Source organism: Siniperca chuatsi, linkage group LG1 (genome assembly GCF_020085105.1).
Source record: "Siniperca chuatsi isolate FFG_IHB_CAS linkage group LG1, ASM2008510v1, whole genome shotgun sequence".
Classification (NCBI taxonomy): Eukaryota; Metazoa; Chordata; class Actinopteri; order Centrarchiformes; family Sinipercidae; genus Siniperca; species Siniperca chuatsi.
The window spans coordinates 8,932,612-8,951,816 of record NC_058042.1 but is presented as its reverse complement, the minus strand read 5'-3'; the positions used below and the strand labels follow the sequence as shown (position 1 = coordinate 8,951,816).

The following is a 19,205-nucleotide window of genomic DNA, read 5'->3' as shown; positions in this document are numbered from 1 at the left end:
GGCAGACCAGCTGGTTTCAAGTTTAAGGCTCAGATAAATGAGGTTTTACTATCGCCTTTTTTTTTTTTTTTTTTTTTTGCCAGAACTGTCAGTATTCATTTCCTCACACAAGACCCCCCACAGCCTCATATCTCTGCCACCACAGAACGGGTTAATCAAATGATGCTCACTGCTTCAGAGCTCTTGCTGTCACTAATTAAATCATTAGCCAACTAGTCAGTTGGGTAATTAATTAGAGGGTGATTATCAGAGTAGAAATGGTGTGAGTCTCCTTCATTATGTGCATTTTACAATTGTTAATGTAATGGTGTTTTTATGGCCATTGATAAGGTTATTACAGTCACATGTTAGCAGTTGTGTGTTTGCGTGAATAAGCACTCATACCTTCGGATTATATTCTCAAGACGTCTGTTCTCCGTTTGCAGGTAAATGGTTTGTGAGCACAGGGAAGGACAATCTGCTGAATGCATGGAGGACTCCTTATGGTGCCAGCATATTCCAGGTAACTACGATAAACACAGATACACACAATTAAAAGGTATAAAGGAACATTGCAGCTTGCATTGGATGTGTGGCTTGTACTGCGGCGTATCTTGGCCAGGACTCCCTTGAAAAATAGATTTTTATTCTCAATGGGACCTGGTAAAATGTCAACATTTTCTAGTTTCAGCCTCTCAAATGAAAAGATTTACTGCTTTTCTTGGTTTTGTACCATTGTGACGTGAATATATTTGAGGACGTCACCTTGGTCTCTAAGAAGTTACCTTTTAAATGGATTAGGGCCAGCAGTGCAGTTTAAGATTTTTGACATACAATTCGGTAGTTTTTTTCTTAACTGAATAAGTCTTGAGTGAGTTTAGTGTTTTCAGTGTCGTTATTTACTGGAAAACCATAATACTTTCAGAGTGACATCAGAGGCTTTTCCAGCTCTGGTTTGCGTTCGCTATATGAGCTAATGTGGTCTAGTTAACAGACAACAGCTGTACCACCACCGGAGCTGTCTGAGTAAAAGTCTCTCCAGAATTTATGTTCTGCATGTGCTGAGACCTAATTATACTGAATTAAAGAAAGCTGAGTACCAAATCAAACAGTTCTGGACAAACACATGTACCTGTCCACCCCTATTCATGAGGTTAATAAAACAAACTACTATCTAATAACCACAAAGAAATGAAAACTTATACTCCTCTAACTTGAGAAATAATGGAACCATATAAGGAAGATTTAATGGTGACTTTTACTTCCCCAGTCGAAGGAGTCGTCCTCCGTCCTGAGCTGTGACATCTCAGCAGATGACAAATACATCGTGACAGGATCCGGTGACAAGAAGGCCACCGTCTACGAGGTCATCTACTAGCGACAAAGGAGGTTCCTGCTCTGCTTCAGCACTTCTAATGAGATGACTTACTTTCCTTCGACCATCCATCTGTGGACTACAACGCGCTGAGACTTGGCAAACTTAACTGGAGCTGTTAGCCTAAGGATGCTTGTGCTGGAAAGTAGTTGACCTTTTCTGTCCTTTTTGTTTTGGAGGGTTTATTTTTGGGTTACACTTTTTTTTTTCTGATTTTCCTTGAGAATATTTGGGTGTAACCCGATGAAGCCGCGCTTCATTTCTGAGAACCTCGTTTCCCCAGACGTCTTGTGAAAAGTGTACATATCGGATTAAATAAAAGACATTTTATATATATTATAAAAATATATATATTTTCATGTCCTGGGTGTACTTGTGATGATTTTTTTTGCCCACTCTGTCTTATGCCATGATATTTGAGTGGGAGAGCAGAACATATAGATTAGAACTTTTTAACAATTTTACTCTTTGATTTTCTTAAAGCACATTCTCCAGGCTGACCTTTTCAGAAATCAAACAGAGGAGCATGAAACTTGCAATTAGGACGTTTTGTGGAGACTTTAAAATGGCCTTTTCTCACAGTGCTCTTACCGGATGATGAAAACGTGGAGTCCTCTGACTCAGGCAGAGCCTCTGCTGGTTTGGACCACTGTGCGACCGAGCGGGACGCTATGATTCAGGAAAAGAAATGGATGTAAATTTAATTCATATATAGAAAAAGACATTTTTAAAGTGTACATCGCTGTCTGTGCTATCTTTCTCCCCTTTTTGTTTTACCTTTGTTAGATTACGGGACATAGGGAATGTTTAATGTTTAGCCTAACCCTTGGACCTCCGTTGGCAACAGACACAAACTGGATGACAATGTGCTTTTTGCTAACTTGACGTAAGATGGATGTTGAATTGCACCATTGATTTCTTGGCTACAGACTAAACTCAAACAGTCCAATCTGTGCTATTGGACTTGTTCTGCCCTTTGTATCTTATCAATATTCCTGGAATGTGTGTGGTCGGCCGTGATGGGGAGGCAGAGAGAGACATGTAAATGCTCTTGGGGAAGGAAGGAATGGCAACAGAAGTACACAAATTAGAAAATATAGTATCTCCAATGTTGACGTTAAGACAACAGTGAATAATTTTGGTTTGTACACTGTGCTCCTGATCCTGTCAGCATTTCCCAAAATAAAATAAAATAAAAAGGGGCGAAATGCGCCAGTCCCTCTGAATCACACCAAAGTATGTAGCAAATGCTGTCAGCACTGAAAAGAAATGTACAGTTGTTAATAAATCAATAAAACAGTTTTTGTAGAATGGCCCATTTCCTTGTGATTGACAACATTTCATCAGTTGTTACCTACAAATATACACATCTGATGTTCTCCAGGGGCTTCTGAAGGCCTGTGTGTTGTGTGACGCATCAGGGCCAGAGCTACCATTTAGGACACTGATCATATCCTCTGTATTTCTATAAATGAAAGGAATAGTTTGACATTTTGGGAAATACTCTTACTTGCAGAGAATTAGATAAGATTGATTCCACTCTCATGTCTGAATGCTAAATATGAAGCTGCAGCCAGGAGACGGTTAGCTTAGCATAGAAACGGCTAGTCTGGCCCGTAACCCCCTGAAACCCCCCTGACACCTTGTCAAGCTATTTAAAAATACTGCCGTATAAAACACCCACCATGTGCATGTTTTTAGACTCAATATATTTAAATGTATCAACAAAATAGTAAATAAGTTTGGGCTTCAGCATTTAGACCTTCATGTTCACACAAGAACAGTTGACTGAATAAACGAAAAATTCAAGTATTTAAAAAATGTTAGAAACCTTGTCACGTTTTTTTCCTGAGATTAGTGGAGGGTGCAAAGAATGACCTCAGTATTTCTAAAACTCTGGCTACACTTGATTTTAATCTAATGCCCACGTATCACTAACAGAAACAAGAGCTGTTGTTAATCCACAATCCTCTATCATCATCATCATATCTCTCTCCCGTTTCTCAGAAAGGTTCACGAGTTAGAAAGTAAACCAATATTTGAGGATTGTAAAAGAGTTTGTCTGAATGAGCAGTTTTGGCTCACCTCAGTGTGACCATGGACTCATTCAGTCCCCTTGGCTCGTCTCTGTGTGAACTTCACAATTCACAATGTTGGGTGTGTTCCTGAATTCCATGTTGATCTCTGTTTAAAGAGGAAAACAAACAGCATGAAAGATATTAATGTTTTGTGGTTAAGTTCAGAAAGCAGATAAGATGAATCGAAACTTGAGCTTTTGTTCAATTCTGACCGGTTTATGAGTCAAAACAAACACGTTGAAAGCTGAGAAAGTTACTAACTGTATGTAGTTCATGTAATGGTACATGACACAACAAGTTAGCTTAAAACCTTTCAACTGGGACACTCTTGAGGGACCACTACAACCTCCAAGATGAGTCATGTGACCGATGGAAGCCAAGCTAGCACAACCTCTAGCGAGCTAATCTGCTAGCATGTTCACTACTAATTTACCACTATTGATTACACTGTTATCTAAAATACCACACTGACTGGGTTTGTTGTTTCGTGAGTTAAAATGTAAAAGTTCTTTTTACAATGGACATAATACTGAAAATGATGTTGTGTTTTTACCAAAGTAACATTGAGCTATTTTCTCTTCATTATCTGATATTTCTCCACACAGACATGAGCAAAGCTGGTGGGAATCAGTGATAATAAAACTAATACAGAAAGTGGAAAGTAACATATATTGAAGGGATCCTTGTTTGTATGAATATTCATACAGGTTTATAATGCCACATTTTGGAGAAAGGTTGGGTTGCTACAAGTCTTTATTAAGCTTGTTTCTCTCAAAATTATTGTTTTTACATTTGAATCATAGTAAGGTACCTGCTTTGTCAAACCTAAATAAAGGTGAAAGAATAAAGAAACACGGCAGGTTGATTGACATGTTTTCCCTTTTGCTGTAGAGAGTTTTAACACATTTTTTCAGGGATAACTTGTGTTACGCGCTTCCTTTTTGATAACCATCTCACAGGCTACCTGGCAGGTCGTACCAGTCCCTCATGAGACTCCCCATTTATCTGCCAGTGTAAATATGTGACCAAATGCCAGTCTAAACACCAACCTTTTACTGTTCTGGATTCAGGAACAGTCTAGTTTGGTGTTCAGCCGGTGAATTCACAAACACACTCAACACTAAATGCCACTGTTGACAGAGAAATCAAGTTGTTACTGTAGGTGTAATTTTTGCTAATGGGAACAGTTAAATGTCACAGTTGTGACACACAGACGTCTAATATATTTGTCAGCTCACACACTGATATAAAACAAGTAAAGTGTGACGGAGAGAGGAGATCTAAGCTGAAGAAAAAGGTGTGAGAGAGACAGAGACGGTTGTTGTGAGTTAATGGCTTTGTTTCCAGACGGGATGGTTTGTGGTTTCAGGCCTGCTGACAGGAGTAATGGTGGGAGGGATGAGACACAGCTCAGGATCTGTGTGGCTTGGCAAACACACACACACACACACACACACACACACACACACACACACACACACACAGAGACGTACCCAGTGACTACTCTGTTGCTTCACTTGAATCACAGAACCAGCAGAGACACATTCAGTCACACTCACATTTCACACACTCCCACACACACCTGAGAAAAAGACAAACTACTTTGGGGATTTGTTGCTTTCTGCTGATATCAGTGATGATTATGAAACAGGATTTGAGGATAAAATGTCTTACAAACAAATGTCATGCTAATAACAACCAGCATATGATTATGAAACTGCTACTTTTGGCTTTTTCTGTTATGTATTTTGTCAAGCGCAGGCTTCCATAAGATTACTCATGATATATACTATACATGTCAGTGTCTGTGAATCCTGTTTTGACTGACTCATCGGACTGAACAATTGCCACGTCTTTTCCTTCTTTCTTCCTCTCCCACGTCCTCTCCCACTCTCTTGTTCTGCTCCCACCACAGGTGGTGAGTGCATTCATTTTCACTTTTGTCGGGGTGCTGGCAGTAAGGCTGTGATTTCTGACTGTGTAGGTGAGAGAGAGGGGGGATGGGGTTGCAATATGGAGTGATTTCTTTGCCATGCATTTCACCTAACTGTGTGGGCTGAAGACTCTGTACATATTTTCTTCAAATATATTACCATCAATTGTTCTTGTGTAATCCTGTCAAGAAATTATGTTTATATATTACTAAATGGTTTTGCCTAATAGGTTTTAAAAGAAACTTAATAGCTGTGTGGATTATGTTCACTGGTGATGGTTTTTCAGGTCCATAAAGTGGCACACAAGTCATAACGAGGCGGTCAGAGTGGGCCATAGACCAGGGTTTGTGTTCTGCGTATCACATGTGGTTCGGTTTAGGAAACTAAACACTTGAGTTGAGGTGAAGCAAAGATAGTGGTTTTTGTTAAATATTGAGAAATACAGAGATATATACGGAAATGTAAACACGTCCTTGTCTTGTGTCACCGTTGACTTTTCAATATTTAACCAAGCCGAAGATCATTCCCTGACCTTAACCAAGTGCTTTGACCTAAACTAACCGTGAAAAGAATTCTGGCTGCCACAAACGGATAATGTCAGTGAACATTTTGCAGAAAATATAATCCAGGCAGAATTATGTTTCTTTCAAAAGGTAGTACACAAACTTTCCCTTGACCTAGGACGCACCTACCGCCTACTTAATATGCATATTGACATCCAATCACAATGTTAAAAAAATCGAGATAACAGAACAATTATTAATAGCAGGCGTAAATGCAAAGACCCATGATAAGATGTCATTATGTAGATTACATATTCAGATATAGTCATGTTAAAGTACAGGTTCACATTTTATCAAGTCTATCTTGTACAGTCACAAGTGTTATTGGACGCTGTAATTGTTCTTCCTGTCCATACAAGAGATCCATTCCTAAAGTGATTTCAATGTAAGTGATGGGGCACAAATTTCACAGTCCTCATTCTGTGAAAAATGACTTCTAAAGCTCAACGGAGTTGGATTTAGTCAAATCAAGTGTGTATCTTCCAGAGTTTTGGTCATTTTAGTAATGTACTAAACACTTTGGGAGATACACACTTAATCTGACTAATTGCAACTGCTCAATCCTCAAATTACCTTTGGTTAAACTTTGGGATGCATTTTTTTCACAGAAAGAGGATTTTGTCTACATTATGTACACTGAAATAGCATTGGAGGGGATCTCTTCACAGCCAGTGTGAACAGGATGTTTAAGTGTACAAACGAGCATGTAAGTATGGTAAGATACACTTTAAATAAATGCTTATGTCAAAAACATAAGAGCAAACCAGTCCAGCTGTGGTTTTCCAAATTGTTTTACCTTGACATGGAAAAAGATGATACATTAAATGTCAAGATACATGTCTGTTTTTTTATGTGTTTTGATATTTGCCTAAATTTACACAGAAAATATAAATGAGCCATGTTTAAAAACATATCCCACCATTCCACCCAACTGATAAAAAACATTTTCCCTCCATCTTTGCTAAAAGCTGACTGGGCTCCAGTAAAGGCTTCTAACCACTTTGACAGGCTCGGCCTTGTAAAATCCAGTGTTTTTGTTCTCTTGACAGTCCAGAGCTTTTTCTGTGAAGCAGAAGTGATGCAGGGCGCTCCACCTCTCTCCTCTCCATTTCTCTTCTCGGCCCATTTCAGAGGGGAAGCAAAGGTTTTACTCTCTTTTACCTGACAGTCGTCTGATTTCATCTCTCTTTTATAGCGCCGTGAGATGAAATGGAGAGCAAAATGATGAGGCTTTTCTCTCTCTTTCCATCTCTCTCTTCTCACCAAGACAGCCTTTTATGGTTTCATCTACCACCATCTTCTTTTCTCCATTGTCAGCATTGTCAGCAGTTACACCCCTCCACGTCTTTCTTTTCTGTGTATCCCCAGTGGCAGCTCCTATAAGCACATCAATTGGGCTGAAGAAAAACGGAGAGGAGTGTATGAGGGTGCAGCACTTTTTGGGGTTTTTTTTGTTTTGTTTTTTTTTTTTAAAGAGAGGAGCAGATAAAAAATGAGAAGCTCTCTCCTTTCTCTCTAACCAAGTGCTTGCGGAGAGCAGTGGGAGATTAAAGGGGGCTTGTGTAGAGGCAGAGAGCGCTGGTGCTTCAGCTCCCAGAGGTCATTTGGGTCCCTTTGATAGCATTCGGGCCTCGCTCCATCTTCTGACCTGTCCTTAAGATGAGACGCTTTCATCAGTCTCTGCCGGACACAAGAGCCCACTCAGGATCAGGGGCTCAAATTAGAGAAGGGCTTTGTGTGTGTGAGTTTTCATATTGTTATGTATAATTCAGTGCTTTTGCTGTTATAAAAGCCTTTCCCTTGATCTTTGATCACAGACTGTTGAGAACAATGCTTAAACTCGTTTTTTCAAATCATTTGTCTGGGAGAGACTGGAGGGGGATTTGAAAGGATTCAGGTAAGAAAGAAAACCAAACATTGGCTTCCTGTGACCAGCTAACAGCACCCTGACTCTGTACAAAATATCAAGTATGTCAGTATTGACTGTATATACAGAATAACAGAAACCTCGCAGTATAACGCAATCCAGTGATAAATGTCAGGGACGTGTTGATACAACTCTATTGTGATTTTTTAGGAGATATTTCACACGGCACATAGAATCCAGTAGAACCCAATTAGAAACTAAGTCCCCTTAAAAAGTAACTTACTGTAAATCTAAATCCACTTTCCAAGTCACATAATCAATCAACTGATCCTCGTCCCAGTCTATAGTGTTCATCGCAACAGACTGTTACTGTTTAAGTTCCACACATTTCTAATTGATTAGATTTAGCAGGAATTCATGTTATTGTTTCCACTCCATATGGATTTGATTTACTAACAACACCAGTAACATTTCATGTTTCATTAAAATATGTTCTCCAACATGTTTTGTCCATTACTGCAAAACCATATAAAGCAAAAGAAAAATGAAGCTTATCAGGTCTGTGATGGAAATTATCAAAATTTCTCTCAATTCACCCAAAAAAGTGCACAATTATTTGTACATCCTGTCCGAACTCAAGAACAGTCCAATTCATTGCTTTCACATTGTAATTGTATTTTGCAGTTTGTGTCCAGATGAAAATGAATGTTGTGATGGGACTTGTTGAAATGTTGAATAGTTCAACATTTTGGGAAATACGCTTACTTGCTTTGCTGCAGAGAGTTACATGAGAAGACTGATATCACTCTCATGTCTGTACGGTAAATGTGTAGCTGGAGCCAGCAGCCGGTTAGCTTAGCTTAGCATAGAGACTGGAAATAAGGGGGAAAAACTAGCCTGGCTAACCAAATCCAGCTACCAGCACCTCTAAAGCTCACAAATGAACATGGTAAATCTTTTGTTATTTTATCTGTACAAGTCCCTTTTTGCCATAGTTTTCCCAAAATGTCGAACTACTCCTTTATTATCGAGGAGGACAGGATTTTAGAGTTCAAACGTAGGACGCATAAAGCGCACAAAACAAACCCTGACTTAAGACTAGAGGATCAGATGACTCCTCTGTCACCCACTCTAACTGAGGAGGTGAAAAAAACCAAGAGGAGCAACATGTTTTATTCGTTGTTTGATTTGTTTGCCCTTTGAAACAGAGAGAAATGCACATGATGTTGGCGATTTTATTGAAACATACACATACAGGACGTGTCATTAGGAAGATTTTGGAACTTTATATGAAGGCAAATGGGGTAACTTTTGATGAGGGAATAATAAATAATAAATGGGAGCTCAAACTGTTGTCTCAACAGACACAAACAACTGAGACAGGATGTTGAGTAATGAGCACTGGAATACCCAGTTATAGTTAAAAACACATTTTGTGATATACAGTAAGTGATATATGGTGATAGACAGCAGAACAGTGGCTCACAGACACAAAGTAACAACAGAAAAAAAAAACACTTGTAAAAGGGAAACTGTGAAACACTCACAGCAATCACGTTAACTGCCAAGGTGAACACGGGGGTTAACAAGCTCAGCAAAGCAAATAATTGGTACAAATAAGTTATTAGCACAGTGGAAGGGCTCAGATAAAATGTGAAGGAGCACTAATTGAACATGATTATAAACTTCCTTCCTTCCTCCTCCATCAAATGGAGCTGTAACGAGGACGTCCTCGGAGATAATTAGGATAACAGGGCAAAAGTGCCACTTCAGAGAAACTCAGAGAGACTGTTCAGTACAGTAAAACACAGCATGAGGAGTTTACTAAAAATACTGAGGAATGATTGTTAATTTCACATAATCATGTGATGGTTTCAATATCATCCCCATGTTAATTAGACATGGCAATATTTTTCATATTAACACTCGATCAAATTACTCTGTATATTGTGAAAGGGCAGCTGATATTAAGAAATCCATTGACAACCAGCAAATTTGAAGCTTTATGTCGCTTTTTAACCATTCTGTTGGTTTTGCAGCTGAACGGACTGTTGGTTGAGTCTCACCATCGTCAGCAACCCCATTTAAACCACCGGCTGCAGTTTCCAGCCAAGACATGGAGTAAACATGGACTTTAGCAGCTAAAGACCCAGGTATTGTTCACAGGAGTTGGTGGATGACTTTATATTCATCAGGTGGCCTGAAGCACAACTTCAGTGAGATGAACATGTTTCTCCGTGTCTGTTGGGTTAATGTTTGCTAACGCACATTTTTGGTCAGAATGCTTAAAAATTTCAAGTGCCTAAAACTCATTGTAATTGTAATAAATTATAAAAAGAAAAACAGAGACTAAAAATAGAATACATCCTCAGAAGTTGGTCTACATTAAGACTACAACTAAATATGATTTTCATTTTCAATTAATATTCCTATTATTTTCTCAATTAATTGTTTGGCCTATAAAGCCCGAGGTTCAGTTACTTGTTTTGTCCAACCAACAGTCCAAAAATCCAAAGATATTCATTTTACTATCATAGAAGGCAAAAAAGGAGCAAATATTGACATTTGAGAGGGTGGCAGCAGTACATTTTTGTCATTTTTGCCTAAAAAATTACTTACAACGATTAATCGATTATTAAAATAGTTCCCGATTAATTTTTTGTTGCATATCCCCTACTGCTGGTCAACCCTATTTATGTAAAGACATTGTCAAGAGTTAATGTTGCGAATATATTACATTTAATAATTTGCACTAGTTGCGACAAGGCAACTTGATTTGCCTACTTATTTAAATACTGAAATCCACTATACAAATCACTATGAAATTCTGCCACTCACAGGGTAAACTTCTGTTTTTTAGTTTTTGATAGCCACTAAGTATATGCTTAAATAAATACTGCCAGCAGTTATTATTTTGTTAAGTAGTTGTGCTTAATCTGACCGTTTTAATGCCAAAAATAAGGATTAAATCTATTTAGCATGGTGAGAAATCTTTTGAAACAGCATTTAGACTCTCACAGGACACTAAAAATTAGACTACTTTGGTTGGCAGGGAACATGTTTGATAAACGAATAATTTATTTAAAGAAAATACTACCACAAACTTCAACAAATACAAAGTACTAAGAAAATTAAATTTCATGTCAGGTTTCACAGACTGTTCAATTAGTTGTAGTCAGGGAAGAACAAAAGGCTGATCTCTCCTCAGCAATCAGTAATCCATTTTATTATTCTAACCACACCTGAAGATATGTGTGTGCAGTATGTGTACATAGTTTCAGAGCACAGTGGTTGTCTGTGTTTAGTGTTTATCTGGCGTCTGTGACCGCTGATATATCAGCACAAGAAAACCTTAAACAACAGACAAACACCCACCTGCACCTGCACCGATCATCTCTTCAAACGGTGGTAGATGTTGGATGTCGTGTGTGCGCACGAGATTGTGAGTTTAAGTGTGTACAGTGGTGGAAGAAGCATTCAGATGCTTTACTTAAGTAAAAGTATGTAAGTATTATCAGCAAAATTGACTTAAAGTACCAAAAGCAAAAGTACTCATTCTGCAGAAAAATGGTATTCATCTATGGTATTATAGATGATGTTTTTGGATTAATATTACTGCTGCATTAATGCATATGTTGCATTTTAACTGGTTTATATACTGTTAGGTAGTTTAATCTACAGCACTGCATCATCTTCTATAAGATCATCATTTTCTCAACCCATAAAGGAAGACTTACTGCTTCAGTTTATCAAAAACATTCACATTCAAAATCACCAAATGTGGAGAGACATGTTTTTCACTGGACAGGAAGGAAATCTGTAATCTCAAAAGTAACTAAAGCTGTCAGACAAATGTAGCAGAGTAAAAAAGTACAATATTTGCCTCTGAGACGTAGCGGAGTAGAAGTATAAAGCTGCATTGCAGTGAGTGTGTATCTATTTTTGTGAACGTGTGTAACAGTCACAAATTAAACCCAGAGTTACTGGTATTACCTGAAAGTTGGTAAATATGCGTGTCCTTGTAGTCGTTATGTATCCTGTAGTTCAACTGTAACCCGACCCAGCAACTTGATATTAATGTGATTTGTTGACTGTTTTAAAACCAGAGCCACAGTCCTTCATTGAATTGGACATGGCAATAGAGGATGTGTTATTATGGCATGTTTTTGAAGCAAGTTCCTTTTAATAAAACTTACTTATACAACATTGGTTAGTTTTAAGTTAAGTAATGAAGTAAAGTCAGTTTTAAAAGAAAACAAAGACAAAAGATGAGGAAGGGGACGTTAGAAGAGGCCATTGTAGAGAGGGAGAAGTGAAATGAAGCCGGAAGGCTGACAGAGAAGCAGGGGGCTTTGTGCTGTATGAACAGGTCATTTGTTTGGGTGGGTCACAGTGGTTAAAGGGCCAGAGGAAAGTAAGGTGCCAAGTTAATGTGACAGGCAAATGAGTGTGAGCCTGTTCCTGGGATTTCTATGGGCTTTATGCAAAGCGAGAGGCGAAAGGGGAAACTGCCCATTCAGTGTGGCAGTCAGGGTGGCAGCAGAGCGGAGGAGGGAGCCTCCAACCAACAGGATTTCAAAGCATCGGTCAAAACACCAGACTGACTATAATACTGCTTTGAAAACTGGATTTAGTCAGTGAGGCTAATCAAATAATCAGCCAACTCTGTCACTGATGATTAACGGTGTGTATGTTTTGTACATGATGGATGGCTTGGCATGTATATTTATATACTTTCTTTTAGTTTTCTTCCAATCAATAATAAAAACATCCATGCACAAGAGCTATCCAGGAATACATAGTTAAAAATATCTTAATCTCAGCACGTCGCTGCTTGCTTGGTTATCCACACTGACAATATTCAACAGCCAAATGAGCAAACAGCTACTGTATATGATAAAACAGTTTGAATGTGTACTGACATGTTCATTTGCACAATGAGACACGTGCAGCAAATGAAGTTCTTTCATCAGATAAGACTATCCGGATCCCATGTCTGTCATGTCAAGTAAGCATTCGCCTGGATATCACTTGACTGAAAGGTGTGTTAGTGTACACACACACACACACACACACACACACGTAAGCTCGGACACAGACATGTTGGACGTGCCCCGAATACCTCCACAGGGAGACAACCAGGAGACATCCTGATCAGATGCCTGAACAACCTCAGCTGGCTCTTTTTGACACAAAGGAGCAGCAGTTCTCACAAACACCTTGAACACCTTCACTTGGGGCAGCAACTCACATATAACCAAATGCGATAAACAGTTTTCCAGCAGAGAACCACACTCTGTCCTTGGAGTTGCTGATCTTCATCCCATTTACTCAACACTCGGCTGTAAACCACCAAAGCTCATGCTGCGATTACAGTCCAATTAACCGGCAGATATACTGGCAAAAAGGAGAGATGTAATCCTGAGGTCAACAAATTCGGCTCTCTCCACTACTCGGCTATGCCTTAAGTTACTGCCTGTGATAATCAGAATCAATGACAAGGCAGCGGAGACCAACACGCACCAAGAAAGAGCTTGAGTGATGCAGTGTTCATGTTATATCAAAGTTATTGTAATTGCCATATTCCGACTTGAAAACAGCGTTCACGTCAACATCCAAGTTGTAATTACGGCTCCGATCTTTCTGGAAGCTCCAATAAATCGTTGTTGATGCTAAGTAGTACAGAAGTCGAATGGATGCATGGAAGAAAAAGTAAACAAAAATGGATGCCTCCAGTCCTTGTTCAAGGTAACTAAACCCAAATTTGGATGTAGTGTTATACCGACCACATCCAGTATGTTTGACCCTCACAGCACCAACTCTGCAATCGTAAAACCGCCTTGAGTGACGTGAACACACCTAAATTATTATTATAAGAATTATTCATTGTTTTATTTAATACTTAGGACTTAAGGTAGAGTTAAACTTTAATGTGCAAATAGTCATGTCAATAGTAGTAAGAAATGTGAATCTTTCCCGTGCCTACCCTACATTCAATGTGATGTGAACGTGACATTATTGCTGAAAATGCAGAAACAGCTCTCACTCCAGTTATACAAGAACTGAAAGGCTCATAGTAAGAATCCCAGAAAGTAAGCTAGCTAGTTAGCTAGCAAGCAGTAGTGCCATTTATTTCCTTTAATTATTTTAAGAAATCAAAGAGATGTAGAGAAGTGAGGGGAAAAACGCCTTGCATGTGAATACAGAAATACTGCTTCTTAGAGAAATCTGGACATACGTAAACACAAATGTAAACACTAAAACATACCCAAAAAATTGCCACAGCAAACAGACAAACTGGCAATTTCTAGAATTGCAGAGGCAAAAGCTCTTCCTCTCTCTCTGTCTACTCTGTTTCTCAGTCTGAGTTTCTCTCTGTCACACTCACACAGACGCAGCATATTCCCTCTCCCTCTCTCGACCTGTCTCACACACCATTACCCCTGTGAGGCGAGGAGACAACCCTAGCCGGGGGAGAGGGGGAGGAGGGGCGGCATCATGGGTAATGTCAGTAGACACATGTCAAAAGTACACCCTGTGTTCTGAAAAAGCTGTGTGTGGTGTGACAGCGGTCCGCCTGCCGCTAACCCTCCACCCCCCGACTCCGTCCAGCCGACAGAAAAGCTTCCTGTGTTAGCCCTGAGGGAGAAAGAGAGCAAGAGAGAGCCAGCAGGGAGGGTCATCAGCACTACTCCGCTAGGATAAATGCTTTTCCTCTTGCAGTCTCACCTCACTGCACAGCTATTGTCCTCAGGAAGACTGCAGAAGGGTTTTGTGTGTCAGAAAAAAGCAAAGTGTGAGAGAGCAGTTGTGTGTGTGTGGTGGACAGTGGACAGCAAAGAAAGACAGACAGTGATCATGTATGTGTGTACCAGTTGGGGGTCGGGGTTAGTTTACCACTCAAATACTCAACACACACAAACCACTTGACAAACATCTCAACCCCCCAACCTTTCTCTATCAATTCCACAACTATTAATCAAATAACTGGCTTTTTAATGATACAGCCTTTCTGTTGTCCAGACGCTTCCCAGTCCAGCCATCATAATTCACACATCACCACACTACATGGCCAAAAGTATGTGGACACCACAACAGTGGACATTAATTTAGTGGACAATTTAGTTTGGGGAAGCACACTATTGTTTGAAATCTTACTGCATGCTTTAACATTGAGATTTCCCTACCCTTCTTAGAACTAACAAGCCTTGTCCAAGCCATGAAAAAGCACACAAAAACATGTGAGTAGGCATCCACATTCTTTTGGCAATATAATGTACCACAGACAATGGATTCACAGTAATTACTTATTTAAAAAATGACTCCTAGACACAATGAAGCTAATTCGTTAAAGCTGAAAAGCAGCTAACATGCTACACTGTGTGTATTGTGGACTGGGCTGGGGTACGGACGTGTGTTCAGACAGAAAACAAACCTCAGCGTCTATCTGAGCGTGTATATAGACCCATCATTGAGCTAACACAGGGTAAGCAAGGACAAATAGTACTGATTGCTGTGCTGCAGAAGGCTGATCTGGGATCAGAGGGGAAAAATGGAGAAATGCTTAATTTTAGAGTGTGCTTGGATTTTCAGAGAAGTGCTTGGAGGAGATGGGATGAGAGATTAGATCTGCTCATAGGACACTAGAGTTTAATTAGTGAGATAAACTGCAACTCCATCCCCTAAAATTCTAAATTAAGAATTAAGACATACTAATGAGGCATACTGTTACATATCAAATATTTAATTTATTTACATTTCATGCACTCATATTATAGTAAACAATTTCTTTCTGTTTGCCCTAATTTTAACTGTATGTGCATAACATTATATGGTTTGGCTGTGCTCTTTGTGAAGCAGGTCCTCCCTGAATGTTGACATGTAGTCATTGAAATGCTGTTGAAGCAATGACTATATTATAGGCTATATGTAACCCAGACGCAGGTTATGGTATGTAACGTGTAAGGGTTAATTTTCAGCAAGCCGGTCATTATTGCGAAATTAACCCCGACAGAGTTATGTTGGCGGAGTTGTCTGGAATCACCCTGAAGGGGTTAATTTCACGCTTATTACAGTGATACTTAATAAAGAAATCAATAATTTGACACCAAATATTGATTTAAAAAGGACTTCTTTCTGCGGATTGATATGATTGGACTCCAGAGTCTACGATCAGAACTGCGTCCATAGCAGCGGTCTGCTCTTCAGAAATAACAGACCGTATAATGCCGTAATTGACCAGAATCGAGGATTAACAAAGCCGTGTAATAAACACATTTTTATATGTTTATTATGGGTAACCTATTTATAGGTTATAGATTTTATGGTTTTAACATAGATGTCCAGACATCATTTAACTAAATCGATGCTTACTAAGACTGTTGAAGCTCCACCTGTAACACACACTGACTCCAGCTCCTGTCAATGATGCAGACATCCAACAGCATTAAGACATCATAATCTGAATGATTATGGGGGATCATTTCCATAAATAGGCAACATAAAATATATAAATAAATAATATAATGATATAAATAAAATACGATATCAACAATGCTTTACGTTGGCAAACCAGTCTCGACTGATTGATGTACAATGACATTCAGTTAGTTCAAGAACAATTACTTTACTATGGTTTCTATCAGTCGAAGACAAACTTAAATACATGTAGAGTAGGTGGAGCACAGTTAAGGCCCTGATATACTCCACAGACAGAAGGGTGGACAGTGGACAGCACGTGGTTGTGGGCATACTTAATTGGGTGTTTGCATAGGTGGATGGGCTCACACGTGTTCGGTCGATACGTACTGTGGACCCTTGCAGGCGTGGGCAGATGATAAAATGTACATACAGAAGCAGAATGTATAATTTGAGTTTTAGATTGTGGTGGATCACAATTTACAACATATGTCATCTGTCGACATCCTCTTTAAATCCATACACAGACGCAGACATTAATCAAACAAAGACAAGCAGGTACATTACATCTGATTTCCTTTTACATACAATCAATAAAGTTGTGTTTGGCTTTAATGGAGCATTACTGTTACTCAGTTAATACAAGGGTCCTCCCAGAGAAAGAAATTGCATTAAGCACTGAAAGTACATTTGACTCAACCGACTGATGTGTAGAGGTGTAAAGTAAGTGTGTGTATGTGTGGGTACATGCATGTGTACAGTAAAATCACAATACGACTTGAACATGTGACATGTAAACTGCGTGTGGTGTTTAAAAGAGAGTCTGCTGAATGTCATCTCATGTTAACATGTATTCATCTCTGAGCCCAGTTTCCTTCACTCAAAATGCAAATGAATTCAAATCTGCCACTCAGCTCTAATTAAGAGGCAGTATTAGAAATGGCAACAAACAGATGCTTTAATGGTTTCGTGCTTCTGGTATTACAACAATGATTTACAATGTGAGAGCACGATGATCACACATTCAGATGCACACACACACGATAATGGAAACACTAATGAAGAAACAAAAGAGTGCAAACTGTTCAGATTTCCTATGCAGTGAAAAAATATTAATTATTACGAATAATTTTTGGAGAAACTGTTGGTAGGTTGGTTGTTGGGCAGGAAGGTAAGCTGGCTCACAGGATGTTGTGCAGGAGCAGACAGAGGCAGAGCTGTGGCTCTGTACTGATATTAAAAATAACTCTGATTGCATGTACTTGCATGATTCTTGCAATTTTTGGGTTGTATCCACGTGTTTGAATGCCCTTATTGAAAGTCGCTTTGGATAAAAGCGTCAGCTAAATAAATGTATAATTTAATTACAGTCATTGTTACCTGATTAATATCAAATTATAAAACTAACTTCAACTCGATGCGGACCAAACTTGGTAAAACGTGTCCAGCTGGTGATTTTCAAACTAACTTCAGCCTGGTTTTTGACTGGCAGTGCTGTCTGCTCTCTTGTGCAGGTGCAGTGACCTTTTCCTCCAACATCCCCACCTGACTGTGACTGGCTGAACCATTTGCCTCCACATTTACCAACTCAGGTTTTGTACCTGACATGCTGCTCTGGTCAGTTACTACAATGTGAACACAGCTGGCATGTTTCAGTGTAGTTAGACATACTAGATGACGATGCATGTGGCCTTTGTTTGATGTAGTGTTTCTGCTCTGTTTCTCTAAAGGTTAATGTTGTCAAACCTCGTCCAAACTATTGAAGTTGCTCCTTTTTTTAAACCAAATCTTCCACAGCCGAGACAGCAGCAGTCTTACTTTCACCTTCCGCCATGTGTGTTGCTGCTGTACATAGTTATGACGTTAGTAAATCAACACGTTGCAATATTGTCAATATTGTGATGACAAATCTTCATCACATTAAGATTTCTACTGGTATTATCATGAACAGTATTATATGGAAGATATATATGTCTATTCTTTAACAAACTTTGAGTGCACATTAAACTAATAACATTGTCTAAATTACTCCGTTAAATAGTTATTTTGCTTCAGATATTTGAGAAACATCTTTTCCAAACTGAAATTCACTATTGACAATCACAGTGAAACTAAACAACATTTTTTCCCCACAGAAAAGCACCGGTTGCAGTTTCAACAAAAGTTGAAACACCTAAAGATTGTTGCACACTTGTCCTCTAGGACATTACATTTAAACAATACAAGACTGTGGAAAAGCTTTTATACAAAGCCTCAGCGAGCTTCATAAGAGGCACAGGTAATTGCTCTCATTTCTACCACAGAGAAAAGCCAATATTCTGACTGCTCTTAAGTAAACTGTTGAGTGTCAGTCAATGATTCTTTAAGGCTGCAGAAAATTGTAAGGGTCTTTTTTTCCATGACAACTACCAATCAGAGGATATTATGAGTTTTCCCATTTAATAAACCTAGTATTGACAGATTGCTGCTTTTTTATAAAGTACTATATGAAAGAAATAGACACAATTTTTATTTAATTTCTTTTAGTTTTATTCATTATTATTCCTTGTGTGACGTGAGTTGTGCGATCACACTGCCGTCAGTTTTGATTGCACAGGATGATAATAACTTCTGCTTGGGAAGAATTCTTTGGCTAGAACATGAGAGCGGTCTCTAATTAGCAATTTGTCTGTAAGTAGCGGATGAAGTCAGTTAAGTCAGCCAACTCAAGTGGAATAGATTATTATGTAAATATAGAGGATGTACAGCATTAATGTTTGGCAGACACCAAGGTCGGCACAGCAGGGAGCATGGAGAGATCATTATATCTTCCCTACAGATGGATGCTAGGGTGGTAGTAGCAAGTGTCAGCATAGCTTTCAGATGAGTAGTGTGGCAGCAGAAGAGTGAGCAGAGCACTGACAGCTTAAGTGTAGTGGTATAATCAAAAGGGTGAATTGGATTTATGTTGCAGTGAAAGGAGTATGACATTTATTTAATGGAGCCTCTTTG

The 19,205-nt window shown here is 39.0% G+C and overlaps 1 protein-coding gene and 1 long non-coding RNA gene across 10 annotated transcripts in view; one reads left to right on the top strand and one right to left on the bottom strand.

The window, feature by feature from the left end:
• The window catches only part of LOC122875541 (transducin-like enhancer protein 3-B), a 37,395-nt gene extending 34,728 nt beyond the window's left edge, over positions 1–2,667 (top strand). For all 8 annotated transcript variants that reach the window (XM_044196048.1, XM_044198608.1, XM_044197762.1 and 5 more), the window contains exons 20-21: positions 426–502; positions 1,250–2,667. In XM_044196048.1, the coding sequence (XP_044051983.1) occupies positions 426–502; positions 1,250–1,357 (185 nt within the window). In that variant the 3' untranslated portion in view covers positions 1,358–2,667. The remainder of the gene's footprint in view (positions 1–425; positions 503–1,249) is intronic.
• Positions 2,406–19,205, bottom strand: part of LOC122878749 — a 127,711-nt gene continuing 110,911 nt past the window's right edge. Inside the window, exon 4 of one of the 2 annotated variants that reach the window (XR_006378576.1) lies at positions 2,406–7,326. This is a non-coding gene — a long non-coding RNA (uncharacterized LOC122878749). The remainder of the gene's footprint in view (positions 7,327–19,205) is intronic. The other variant, XR_006378637.1, reaches the window with a different exon arrangement.